Consider the following 14,153-nt stretch of genomic DNA (forward strand, 5'->3'; position numbering starts at 1 on the left):
CGCTTTCATATTTTCTTATTCTTATTACGGGAGCAATTACTCTTTTATTTTTCCGCTCACATTTCCGTATGAAGGATTGTTTTGTTTTATAAAAATAACGTGCTACGTTTACAGTTGTACTATTTACATAGCTCATTTAATGTGTATTTTTTTTTACTACCGAAATTATATCTTCCCTCCATTATCTCCATTAATTTTACATATCGGCTCATCTCCTTCCCGTTCGGGTCCTTATAATATCAGATCCTCTCAGTGATTTTATTCTGTTTAGAAAAATTTCCTATCCAGGATGGAGAGTGACAGGGACAAGATGGCGGAGAGGATATTACACCTCACCCTAGAGATCCTCTTCCGGCTTACTGGAGAGGTGAGAGATTCTGATGACGTCACATTACACCATTCTTATCTATGGGAATAACAGATGGACAGAACTGGAGAGGTGAGGACTCTGGAAATGTCTGGAGTGAGATTTCTTACTGTGTCTCTCCATAACCAGGATTACACAGTAGTGAAGAAGACCTCTAGTGGGCGCTGTCAGGTCCCTGTGTCTGAGGGATGCGGAAGACCCTTGAGCCCAATCACGGGGCCTCCACCTCACCCCCCTATACATGAGGACATCAATGACCAGAAGATCCTAGAACTCACCTACAAGATGATTGAGCTGCTGACTGGAGAGGTGACACTGCTGGGAATGCTGGGACATTATACAGTAATGCTATGAAGGGATCGGGGGGTGACGGTATCATTATATGTGTCAGGTTCCTATAAGGTGTCAGGACGTCACCGTCTATTTCTCCATGGAGGAGTGGGAGTATTTAGAAGGACACAAAGATCTGTACAAGGACGTCATGATGGAGGTTCCCCAGCCCCTCACATCACCAGGTAATAGACAGGACTAAATACACATGGCCTATAATTATCTGTATGTAAGGAATGAATTCAGTCCCTGTATGTGTCTCCTCCAGGTCTATCCAGTAAGAGGACAACACCAGAGAGATGTCCCCGTCCTCTTCTCCCACAGGACTGTAAACAAGAAGATCCCGATGTTCCTCAGGATGTGTTTCATCCAGATCTATCCAGTAAGAGGACAACACCAGAGAGATGTCCCCGTCCTCTTCTCCCACAGGACTGTAACCAAGAAGATCCCGATGTTCCTCAGGATGTGTTTCCTCCAGTTCTATCCAGTAAGAGATATCTACTCATGTACTTTCTGCACTAATTTTATGTTTACGCTTTTAGACTTTCTGCTCTCTTCTTTTTTTTTTTCAACTGTATTTTCTTTGCTTCTGCTTCTTTTGCTGTTTGTTTCTAGTCCCTTCTCTATATTGTTATGAAGGCAACTCAAAGACCTGCAAAGGCTCAGGAATACCCTGTTTCTTTGAAAATAAGACTTGCCACAAAAATAAGCCATAGTATGATTTTATGGGATTTTTGGAGAATGATTGAAATATAAGCTCTACTCCAAAAATAATGCCTAGACACAGTGAGGGCCAGCGTTGGGAAAAGTGAAACTGCATTTTCTCAGGAACCCCACTTTCTAAGGTACCCCATCAATTGTATTCTGCGGCTGATTGTTTAAGAACCTTTGCTGACTTCAAAGTCATGTGGCATGATGTAACCAAAGGTCTTTTAATTGCAGGAGTCTAAAAGAATTGAACAGGACACAGGCTGGCATGCAGGACTGGTATTAGGGGAAAGGGAGAGAAAACTGGACAATTTCACAGGGCACCCATTCTCCTAGGGGTACCAGTGTTTATATGCCGATTATAGGACTGCTTAAGGACCTTTTTGACATAACGTCATGTGACCAAAGGCCTCTTTATTCAAGAGTGTAAAGCTGAAGAGGAAACAGGCTGGTGTGTGTGTGTGTGTAGATAGATAGATTGGATTAAAAAATAATAACATTGTGTTTATTTTTAGCAGGTGACTGTATTGGGAGTTCAGATGGACCTCTAATATCTTCAGAATTTATAACATATGATGAAAGTATCACACATGCTACATATGAAGAGCATGCTGCTGTCCCAGATATACCTCCAGTTCTTCCTCGGAAAGCTCTATCATCTGATCTTTTCAAACAAGTCCAAAATTCCAATTTATCACAGAATTGTAAGCGAAATAAAAGTTACAGAAGAGATGTAGAACATGAAACAAGGAAGAAACCATTTTCATGTACAAAATGTGGGAAATGTTTTACCAGGAAATCAAATCTTGTTGATCATCAAAAAGTTCACACACATGAAAAGCCGTTTTCATGCCCCCAATGTAAGAAATGTTTTGCTCGAAAATCAAATCTTGTTGACCATCAAAAATATCATACTGGGAAAAAGCCATTTTCATGTCCAGAATGTGGGAAATGTTTTATTCAGAAATCAGATCTTGTTAGACATTACAAAATTCACCCAGGGGTGAAGCCATTTCTATGTTCAAAATGTGGGAAATGTTTTATTCAGAAATCAGATTTTTTTTAAACATAACAGAACACATATAGTGAATAAGCCACAGTCCTGCTCGGAATGTGGGAAATGTTTTAGCCATATCTCACAACTTGTTACACACAAAAGAATTCATACAGGGGAGAAACCATTTTCTTGCCCAGAATGTGACAAATGTTTTATTCTCAAATCAAAACTAACTAAACACCAAAAAACTCACACAGAAGAGAAGGAATATTCATGCTCTGGATGTGGAAAATGTTTTACTCAGAAATCACATCTTAATATCCATAAAAAAACTCAAAAAGGGAAGAAGCCATTTTCAAGCCCAGAATGTGAAAAATGCTTTACTCAGAGAATTATCCTTGCTAACCATCATAAAATTAACTCTTGGAAGAAACCATTTTCTTGTACAGAGTGTGGGAAATGTTTTATTCAGAAATCAGACCTTGTTAGACATCAGAAAATTCACACAGGGGAGAAGCCATTTTCGTGTTCAGAATGTGGGAAATGTTTTATTCAGAAATCAGATCTTGTTGTGCATCAAAGATCTCACACAGGGGAGAAGCCATTTTCGTGTTCAGAGTGTGGGAAATGTTTTATTCGGAAATCAGATCTTGTTTGGCATCAAGGATCTCACACAGGGAAGAAGCCATTTTCATGTTCCAAATGTGGGAAATGTTTTATTCAGAAATCAGATCTTGTTGGCCATCAAAGATCTCACACAAGGGAGAAGCCATTTTCATGTTCAGAATGCGGGAAAAGTTTTATTCATAAATCAGATCTTGTTAGGCATCAAAGATCTCACACAGGGGAGAAGCCATTTTCATGCTCAGAATGTAGTAAATGTTTTACTAGGAAATCAAGTCTTGTTTACCATCAAAAAAGTCACACAAAATAAACCTTTTTTTTATGTTCTGAATGTGGAAAATGTAATTGTCAGAAATCAGATTTCATTAAGCATCTGAAGAAGCAACACAGGGAATGAACCTTTTTCATATTGTGAATAATTGAAATGTTTAATTGGTAAATCAAGTATTGCCGACCATCAGAAAACCACCACAGTGGAGCAGCCATTCTTGCACTATGGGAGTAGAAGAGACCAGAGCTAAAAAGGGTCTATCTATTGGTGAAGAGCAATTAACATTTATGATCAAAAACAAGAAAAGAACTTTCAGCTCCCTAAAACGTCTTCAAAATTTAATTCATACATTAACCTCTTCACGACCGCGGGCAGTAAAGTTACGTCCTATTTTAATGTGACTTAACGACCAGGGATGTAACTTTACTGCCTAAAGTTCATTTGATTGCCGTGGCCATAGCAATGGCTTTCAAATGATGTCCCCTGCTGTTTCTTACAGCAGGGGACCTTTGCTTGACCCCAGGGGGGGTGGCATCGCCAAACCCCATAGACGATCAATGTGATTGGCTGTTTAAATCTGAACCGCCAACCACATCGTTCGCACCGATTTCGGCAAAAATAATGCCAGAATTAGTGCGATACTATGAGATCCTGCTATGAGGTGCTGTAGCAGCTACAGCAGATCATAGATGGATCTCAAACATGTCGCCCCCAGCCCCTGCAGCACTGATTGGAGCGATCGTGCTATGACGCGCAGTCGCTCCAATCAGTGTGCAGTGGGGTGGTCTGATCTGCAGGTGGCCGCCCTCCCCAGGCCTGTGCTGGTCTGGGAAGCCTTCCCCCAACATGTCTGCAGCGTGCACTGGCTGGTACTTATGGTACCACGCCACCGCTGCTGCCGCCGCTGATGTCACCGCTTCTGCTCCTGCTCCACGTGAGTATTCCGCTCCCCTTGCAGCCCGTGCGCGCTCCCGTTATGGCCCCTACGCACTCCCGTGATGGCCCCTGCCCGTGCCCCCCCCGATTTGCCCCCCGACATCCCGATCTGCTCCCCCTGCGATCTGCCTGCCTCCTCTGTCATCTCTATTCTGCTTCCTTCCTTCTTTGCTTCTCCGGTATCCCCCTCTGCTCTCCCCCCTCCCACTCCCCCTCCCCTCGACGTCCTCTTACCTGCCTTCACCGGGTCGTCCGAGGTCTTCACTGGCCCGATCACATCTGCCTCCATCGCTGGGTCCTTCTTCCTGGGTCTTCTGCTGATCTGTCCAACGTCCTGCCTGCAGCTCCTGTACAGCTGTCTATCTCGCTTGCCTTCTGTTCCTCCTGCAGTTCTTCTGGTAAGTGATCCTCCTGCTAATCCTGTGGGTACTGTGAGTATAACTTTTTTTTTCCTGTATCCTGTCCATTTTTACACCTCATCTGTCCGTGCGTCCCGCCAAGCACTGATCAGGGATGCAGATAACGGATCTGCATCCGTGGTCAATTTTTGGCGTGACTTTTTTTCCCCATACCCCCAACGCGTTTTGTATCGCATCCGTCCGTGCGTCCCGCCAAGCGCTGATCAGGGATGCACATAATGGATCGGCATCCCTGCTCAATTTTTGGCGTGACTTTTTTTTTTTCCGTATCCTCGACGCTTTTTATATCTTATCCAAACGTGCGCCCTGCAGCGGCCGATCAGTGCACCGCATCTGTGCGTTTGAAAAGTCAAATGGTGTTCCTTCTCTTCTGAGCCCCGCCATGCGCCCAAACAATTACTTTCCACCACATATGAGGTGTCTGCGTACTCAGGAAAAATTGCACAATACATTTTATGGTGCATTTTTTCCTGATACCGTTGTAAAAAAAAAAGCTACCTGGTTGATGCAAAAATGTTGTGGTGAAAAAAAAAAAAATTCCACGGTTCAACGTTATCAACTTGGGTGGAGCCCCTGGGGGTGCAAGGGGCTCACCAAACATCTAGATAAAATCCTTGAGGGGTCTAGTTTTCAAAATGGGGTCACTTGTGGGGGAGCTCCATTGTTTAGGCACCTCAGGGGGTCTCCAAATGCAACATTACGTCAGCTAATGATTCCAACTAATTTTGCTGTCAAATGGTGCTCTTTCTCTTCTGAGTCCCGCCATGCGCCCAAACAATTACTTTCCACCACATATGAGGTATTGTCGTACTCGGGAAAAAATGCACTAAAAAATGTCATGGTGCATTTTTTCCTGATACCCTTGTGAAAAAAAAGCTACCTAGTTGAAGCAACAGTTTAGTGATAACATTTTTTTTTTTTTTTCATTTGATTTCCACCACATATGGGATATCTGCGTACTCAGGAGAAAATGCACAATACATTTTATGGTGCATTTTTTTACTGATACCCTTGTGAAAAAAAAGCTACCTAGTTGAAGCAACAGTTTTGTGGTAAAAATGTTTTCTTTTCACAGCTCAACGTTATAATCTTCTGTGAAGCCCCCAGGGGTTCAAAGTGCTCACCAAACATCTAGAAAAATTATTTGAGGGCTCTAGTTTCCAAAATGGGGTCACTTGTGGGGGAGCTCCATTGTTTAGGCACCTCAGGGGGTCTTCAAACCCGACATGGCGTCCTCTAATGAGTTTAGCTAATTTTGCGTTCAAAAATTCAAATGGTGCTCCTTCCCTTTTGACCTCTGCCGTGCGCCCAAATAATTGATTTTTACCACATATGGGGTATCAGCGTACTGAGGAGAAAATGCACAATAAATTGTAGGGTGCACTTTCTCTTTTCTCCCTTGTGAAAATGAAAATTTTATGGCTAAAGTAACATTTTTGTGTTAAAAAGTAAAATTTTCATTTTTTTCCTTCCACATTGCTTTGGTTGCTGTGAAGCTCCTAAAGGGTTAATAAACTACTTGGATGTGATTTTGAGCAGTGTGAGGGGTGCAGTTTTTAGAATGGGGTCACTTTTGGGTATTTTCTGTCACCTCGGCCTCTCAAAGTCACCTCAAATGTGATGTGGTCCCTAAAGAAAATTATTTTGTAAATTTTGTTGGAAAAATGAGAAATTGCTGATGACCTTTGACCCGTTCTAACTTCCTAACGAAAAAAAATTTGTTTCGAAAATTGCGCTGATGTAAAGTAGACAAGTGGGAAATGTTATTTAGTAACTATTTTGTGTGACATATCTCTCAGATTTATGGGCATAAATTTTCAAAGTTTGAAAATTGCGAAATTTTTCCAAAATTTCCTAAATTTTCACAAATAAACGCAAAAAATATCGGCCTAAATTTACCACTGACATGAAGTACAATATGTCACGAGAAAACAATCTCAGAATCGCCAGGATCCGTAGGAGCGTTCCAGAGTTATAACCTGTCAAAGTGACACTGGTCAGAATTGCAAAAAATGGCCCGGTCATTAGGGTGTTTTGCCGGGGGTGAAGAGGTTGAAAGGCAGATCCAAAAAACATATGTAATGCAACGCGTTTGGATGCACGCAGGCAACCTTCGTCGAAAGCTGTTTAACAAATGAAGCAGCTAGTATAGATACAAAAATGTGACTATTGACAATATAGGACTTAATCCACAATCAAGAATAGGTGTCTAAGAAGGATCGAACAACATGAAGGGAGATAGGCAAATGATGACAAATTAATTAAACACTATTCAAAAGTGAAACATCATTTCTTTACGGGCATTAAAACCCGGAGGATAGCATGTTCCAAGACTGTACATCCAAAAGGCTTTATGGGTTAACAATGATCTTCTATTACCTCCTCTGATCAATAATGAGATCCTTTAAATACCTGGAACTTCAAATAAGTTCATGTATCGGAAATTTTCAGCAATAAAATGTTGGGAAGCATGTGAAATATTATGAGAAGAACTAGAAAAACAAATATCAGTGTTCTGAAATGCAAACTTTAATCTTCCTCGTGGTACACCCCACATACATTTTTATCAATAAATTACAATAAATAACATAAACTACATTTTGAGTGCTGCAGTTAATATATTGGTATGAAGGTCCTTCATGCACACATTGATATGTAAATGAACCCTAAAATTTTACAATGAATACGGATAATCCCTCCAAAACAAAAACATTTATTGGATGAGGCCATGACTGTTACCACTAGTAGGCCGATTATTGGGGAGCTCACAGTAAGAGTATAGTATATATACGACCGTTTGTATCTCATGGACTATATCTACAGTGTGTACTGTCCACCCATATCATGTCCACCGCCATTAACTTGAGAATGGCGGCAGCTATAGGCATAGAAGTGGTGTTTAGGTATAGTAAAGTAGCCATGCGCTACGCAATGAAACCACCATAGCGCCACCTGGTGTAAAACAACGGAGTTAGCATTTTTATTTCGAAAACGAAACGAGATAGATAAAAAAAAGTGAATTACAAAGTTGTAGGGCATCATCCATTCAATACAAATCGACACCTTGCATACAGAAAAGCTATGAGTAGAACGTGTAAAACTCAAAAGGCTGCGGACGTGAAGCAATACCTCATGGAGACCTTCCTACAAGTCATTGGGTATGGTGGTTGCATGGAGTGGCCTCTACACTCACCTGACCTGACCCCATTGGACTTCTTTCTGTGAGGTCTCATCAAACAGCAGGTGTATGCGACCCCTCCACCTACATTGCAGGACCTACGACGACGTATCACAGATGCTTGTGCAAACGTGTCACCTACCATATTGCACAACGTGCAGCAAGATACAGTATGCTGTCCAGAGTCCAGATGTGCATTGCAGTTGACGGTGGCCACTTTGAGCATCAAAGTTAATTGAGTGTCATATGCGTGACCAGCATTCAATGTTTTGGAGGGATCATGGGTTTCATATCATAGCATTTCTGTATGCAAGGTTTATAAAAATATACAATAGATCTTACAAAGGGGAACACAACAATACAATATATACAATTACATAATATGGAATAACAAAAGAAAATTACTGAACCTGGGACACAAAAATGGCTTCAGATTTATGGAGGAAAAGACACCAATGGAATGTGAATCAATCCTACACGGTAATGCACCTTTTCATTGAATGAGGATAATAATTGGCAGTGACTTTTTTTTTAACACAAGTTACATTGACATACATCACCTCTGCTGACTCATAAAAGGGTTGGACTTCAGAGAAATATAGGATGTGTCTTAGTCTTAGAAAATTATTAGACTCAGGACTTTTATGATATCTTCACCCATGGAGGTCCCAGGCGGAAGATACTAGTATCATCTTTCCTATAACGATTTTCTGTTCATGAATACATTGCATAGATATTTTCATCTCTCTGGCCAATATACATTTGGTGGAATTCTGGTCATCACCCAGTGACGTAGAACTATGATTAGCGCTTGTCACTTTCCCACAAATTCGAAAATATGACTTTCCTATCTATTATATTGATGCAGTTCATAAAACCTCAATTCATATTTTAAGGGAAAACAAAGGATTTGAATTTCTCTGCTAGTTTTCTGTTCAACTGCTGCTCTTATCTCTACCGGTCATAAATCTGTCCTCTGCATTCTTGTGTATTCTAGCTAAGATTGGCCTCACATCTGGTAGAAAATTCTCTTCTCTTTAATTGCTGTAAAATAGGGAGTTTTTATGAATATTTGATTCATAATGGACTCTACAAGGTTAAGGCAGTATAAGTGCAAATCAGCCAGCCTGACAACTTAATTCTTTTTACTCCTAGCTATAGCTTTAAATAACCATAACTTAAAAGTCAAGCTGTGATTGTATTTCAGTAACAACCTATACATGAGAATATACATTACAACGTAAAAACGTAAGGCACCCGTTTAAAATACCGATGGTTACATCTATTTTGCCAAATTTTTTAACACTAAGGGGTACTTTGCACACTACGACATCGCAAGCCGATGGTAGCGATCCTGAGCGCGATAGTCCCCGCCCCCGTTGCAGCTGCAATATCTTGTGATAGCTGCCGTAGCGAAAATTATCGCTACGGCAGCTTCACATGCACTTACCTGCCCTGCGACGTCGCTCTGGCCGGCGAACCGCCTCCTTCCTAAGGGGGTGGGTCGTGCGACGTTACACGGCAGGCGGGCAATAGAAGCAGTGGAGCGGAGATGAGCGGGACGTAAACATCCCGCCCACCTCCTTCCTTCCTCATTGCAGCTGGGACGCAGGTAAGGTGATGTTCCTCGCTCCTGTGGCTTCACACACAGCGATGTGTGTTATGATCCGGAACCATGAAAGACCACCATCAATCATTGGTAGAAGGTGACAAGAGCATTGGCAACTAATCTGGCCGCCATCCCCTTACTAACCATCACAACTAGAAGTAGCCGAGGGGTGAACTAACATCCTGTGCACCGCGAACCCAACCGGAGAACTAGCTATACTGAAGGAAGGAAAGATGAACAACTCTCTGCCTCAGAAAACAGAAAAAGAATAGCAAGCCCCCCACATTCAAAGACTGCGGTGATATAGGAAAACACAATGGACAGGACAGGAAAGGGGCTGATGGTGGCCAGAGAAAAACCCTGCAAAATTCCAAATTCCTGATAGTACAAAAGGGCCCTCAGATCGCACGATCTGCACTCCGTCCTATACCAGGCGCTCTTGTCATACCAATGAACAGAAAACAAGAATCATTACAAATACAAAAAGCCACAAACACATGGACTTATAGGAGCTATACTCCAAACAAACTGCAGGGAGCTTCCCAACTAAGCAACTGAAAGGGAAGATCCCTGCATGCAAAATAAACTGAAAACAACTAACGATCACTAACGACAACTTTGCTATGTCACAGTTTCTGTGATGAAACAACGACTTCACCAGCGATCTCTTTATGTTTGACACATACCAACGATCCGCCCCTGCTGTGAGATTGTTGGTCGTTGCTGAATGTCCTGAAACATTTTTTGGTCGTTGGAGTCCTGCTGGGCAGGATGGATCTGTATGTTTGACACCTACCAACGATCTCGTTAACGACCTAGATGAGAACTTAAAGTGTGACACGTAGGCGTGTAGTTGCGTCACCTTTTCCGCGCCCCCTCTGCACCGATTGGTTGGCGCTGAGAACAGTACTGCGTTCTGATTGGGTATCGCTTCATGCTTTGTTCCTTTTTGAGCCTTGCTTTAAGGATAGAACCTGCGACTACACCCGGATTCATTCGTACTTTGTTCCCGATTGCTTGCTTGTTTTTTGGATCGAAGCTGAAATTGCATGTTCTATCCTCAAAGCAAGGCTCAAAAAGGGAAAAAGGATGAAGCGATACAAAGTTGCCTTCTAGGCCGGCCGCCTAATCAGAACGCAGTATTGCCCACCAATCCTAGCGGAGGGGTGTGGAAAAGGCAACGCATAAGCACGCCTAAGTGGCTTACAGCATCAAACACTACGCCACTATTCGAGGTCGGAATCGTTACTTAGATACTGTGTGACAGGGTCCCAGCAACCAACGAGATCGTTATACAGGTCGCTGCATCGTTAATAAAATCGTTGGGAAAATGACTGTGTGACATCTCACCAACAATTTAACAACGATCCGGAAACTGTGATGTAGTAACGATCTCGAGAGGCCTAGTCACACACAACGACTTACCAGCGATCCCGACAACGATTCCACCTGATAAGGATCGCTGGCAAGTCGCTGGGAGGTTGCTGGTGAGATGGTGAAGCGGTTGGTGGCAGCGAGTTGTGCCAAGGATTATTGTGGGGAGGCCAGTGAGATTCGGGGAGGTTTTATATATTCCGCCCGCGGAGGTCGGGGGAATATATACCCTGCTCTCACCGGGGACCCTTCAATAATCGGCATAAGTAGTATAGCGGCCTCCTTGCTTATTGTCGGGCAATTCCATAATTGGCCTGACTATAAGAGGGGCGCTAGAGAGCGCGTCACGTGCTCTGTCTGTCGGTCGGGAGGTATAAAGGAGGGGTGACCCCCACTTGTTACCCCCCGATTGTGACGTACTGGTAGCCAGCGCGGGGGATTTCTGAGTGACCCCCCCGGTGGTTCGTGACATATTGGTGGCAGCGGTGGGATCGAGATAATAGTGTGTGTGAGTGTGAGACCCATACTCCCAGACACTAAAGACTGCCTGCAGCAGCTGTGGCTGCTGGGGTCTTCAGACTAGCTCAACACTAGAGTGTCAGAGTGCAGATACTGTAAGGTGTGTGGGCGCATCAGGTGTCAGTTCTGTGTCAGTGACCAAAAGTCTGCAAGAATGGCTGATGGCACCAGGAGCAGAGCTATGCAACTGGCCAATGCTAAGGCAGGAGCCGAAGAGAGGGAGGACGGTGCTGTGGACAGCAATGAGGAGGTTGACCACGAGTCCTCCAGGAGCCCGACGCCAGAGAACCGTTCTGCAGAGGACAGCGCACAACCTGGCAATTATGGACAAGATGAGGAGGAGCTCGCCCAAGGGTCCTCAACGAGCCAGATGCCAGTCCTCCGCTCTGAAAGGGACAGTGAATCGCCTAGCTCTGCAGCGTGCCGCAGATCACCACGGGCCATTCCACCGAGCCTGGGAGGCTCGGATAGCCTTCTTCAAATGGCTATGACCCTACTCCAGGCTGGAGACCGGGAGGGCTACAAGGAACTCATGGCAGAGCGCAGGGCAGCGTGTGAGGCTGAGGCTGCGGAGCGGCAGGCAGAGCGTGAGGCTGCGGAGCGAGAGCGGCAGGCAGCGCGTGAAGAGCGAGAGCGACAGGCAGACCGTGACCACCAGCTGCATCTAGCCAAGCTCCAGCCCTCATCAGCCACACGTGACCTTCAAGACACCAAACTTCCAAAGGTCCGTGTTGAGGACTTCCCAGTGCTGGAGAAGGATGGAGACTTGGACTCTTTCCTGACTGCTTTTGAACGGACTTGCCTGCAGCACCATCTGGACAAGGATCAGTGGGCCAAATACCTGACCCCCCGTCTAAGGGGTAAGGCCCTGGATATCCTTGGGGACTTGCCTGCTGAGGCAGATCAGGGCTACGACACCATCAAGCGGGCCCTGATCCAACAGTACAACCTCACTCCGGAGTCCTACCGCAAGAAGTTCCCGTCCCTGCAAAAGGGACCAAAGGACTCCTGGGCTGACCACCGGCGGGCACTTGCCCGAGCTGCCGACCACTGGACCCAAGGCCTGCAGCTTTCCACCGGACCGGAGATCCTGGACTTGTTCATCACGGAGCAACTCTTGTGGAACTGCCCTGAGGATCTCCGCCAGTTCATCCGAGACCAGAAGCCAAAGGGGTCCACGGCTACAGCTGCCCTGGCCGATGACTACACCAACAATCGGGCTCCTGAGGCCAGGAGAGCAGCCACCAGCAGCACCTGGAGAGGGGGTAAGATGAACTCTGCGACTGCCCCACCTGCCCCTAGACTGCAGGGGGTGTCCCCCTCAACTCCCCTCTCCAGGCCCGTGGCAGAACCAAGACGGTGCCACCAGTGCAACCAACCTGGACACTTCAAGGCCATGTGCCCTCAGCGTCCCAAGGCCCCGGCTCCGTCCCCGTCCCAAGGGCCGCCCAAGGTGTATTGTGTGGGTGGGGGTGGTGGTAGGTCCCTGGACAGCTTCCAACCTGTCACCGTCGGCCGGTCTGTGACCATAGGACTGCGAGACAGCGCCTCGGAGGTGACTCTGGTGCGGCCTGAGATGGTGTCCCCCCAAGACTTGATCCCTGGAAAAACCCTCGCTGTCTCCGGGATTGGAGGCATTGACCCGGCGCTGCCTGTTGCTGGCATTTATGTGGACTGGGGCGCAGGGCGAGGGGTGAGAGAGGTGGGGGTAACTGATCGGATCCCTGCAAACGTGCTACTTGGGACAGATTTGGGGCAGATAACCTCCCAGTTTGGGCCCCCCCAAGGGCTGAACCTTCAGCCAGTACTGACAGGCCTCCGGACAATGTTAATGTGTTATCTATGAATGATGTAAGGGAGGAGGGAGTGAACTCTGATACTTCTGCTTGCATAGACACCATAGACACACACACAGCTGCAGCTGTGACAGGGGAGGGGGTCAGAGAAAGGTGTGACCATGCCTCTACAAGTGATCAGCCAGTGAGCTGGGATCTGCTGCCCTCTGCAGGGATAAGCAGAGAGCAGGGTGCTGCAGGGGGAGGACCAGTGTGTGGGGTGGGGGCTACCACAGCCAATGTGGGGTCTCCAGAGATTTCACAGCGGGGTTCTGTTGCTGCAGGGGGGGAACAGGCAGGTGAGATTGGGGCCGGTCCAGGAGCGGAAGTGCTCCCAGGTAAGATCTCGGTACATGGTTCCCCCACAACCGGGGTGTCAGGAAGCCAGGTAGGTCTGCCTGAACCGGCGACTTGGTCAGGAACGGAGGAGGAGCAGGCACGACCCACGGTCGCAGCGGCTGTGGCCGCTGTCACCCGCAGTGGGAGTGCTGGAAGCCAAGGGGCCTCCCGGAGGTCCGATAGCTCTTCCCCTTCTGACCAAGTGGCAGCCGAGTCAGGTGGAGGCCAGGACACAGGTCCCGGGGTACTGACCGAAGATGTGACAGTCTCGTCGATTCTGGCCACATCTAGTCAGGGGTTTCAGGCAGCGTTAGAAGCTGACGACAGCCTGGCTCTAAAGGTGCAGGCGGCACAGCCTCCCTCGGACTCGGACCCGGAGCGAGTGGTCTGGGACCAAGGACGGCTGTACCGGGTCACGGTCCAGCAGGGTTCACCGGAGGCGTGGCCCAGGGACCGACAGTTAGTGGTACCCTATCCGTTCCGGACGGAGTTGTTGCGGATCGCACATGAGATTCCGATGGCCGGACACCTAGGGATCGCTAAGACCAAGGCCAGGTTAAACCAGCATTTCTACTGGCCAAAAATGGGGGCCGATGTGGCTGCCTACTGCCGTTCGTGTGAAACCTGTCAGAGAGTGGGGAAGGCGG

At 46.2% G+C, this 14,153-nt stretch overlaps 1 protein-coding gene across 1 annotated transcript; it reads left to right on the forward strand.

Annotated features, from left to right (window-relative positions):
* Nucleotides 1–2,254: 2,254 nt before the first annotated feature.
* On the forward strand, nt 2,255–4,365 carry LOC142310601 (uncharacterized). The gene is made up of 2 exons (XM_075348118.1): nt 2,255–2,265; nt 2,415–4,365. Exons 1-2 carry the CDS (start codon nt 2,255–2,257, stop codon nt 3,334–3,336), a joined length of 933 nt encoding a protein of 310 aa, XP_075204233.1. The 3' UTR covers nt 3,337–4,365.
* Nucleotides 4,366–14,153: the final 9,788 nt, after the last annotated feature.

This window comes from Anomaloglossus baeobatrachus, chromosome 5 (genome assembly GCF_048569485.1).
Source record: "Anomaloglossus baeobatrachus isolate aAnoBae1 chromosome 5, aAnoBae1.hap1, whole genome shotgun sequence".
Lineage (NCBI taxonomy): Eukaryota > Metazoa > Chordata > Amphibia > Anura > Aromobatidae > Anomaloglossus > Anomaloglossus baeobatrachus.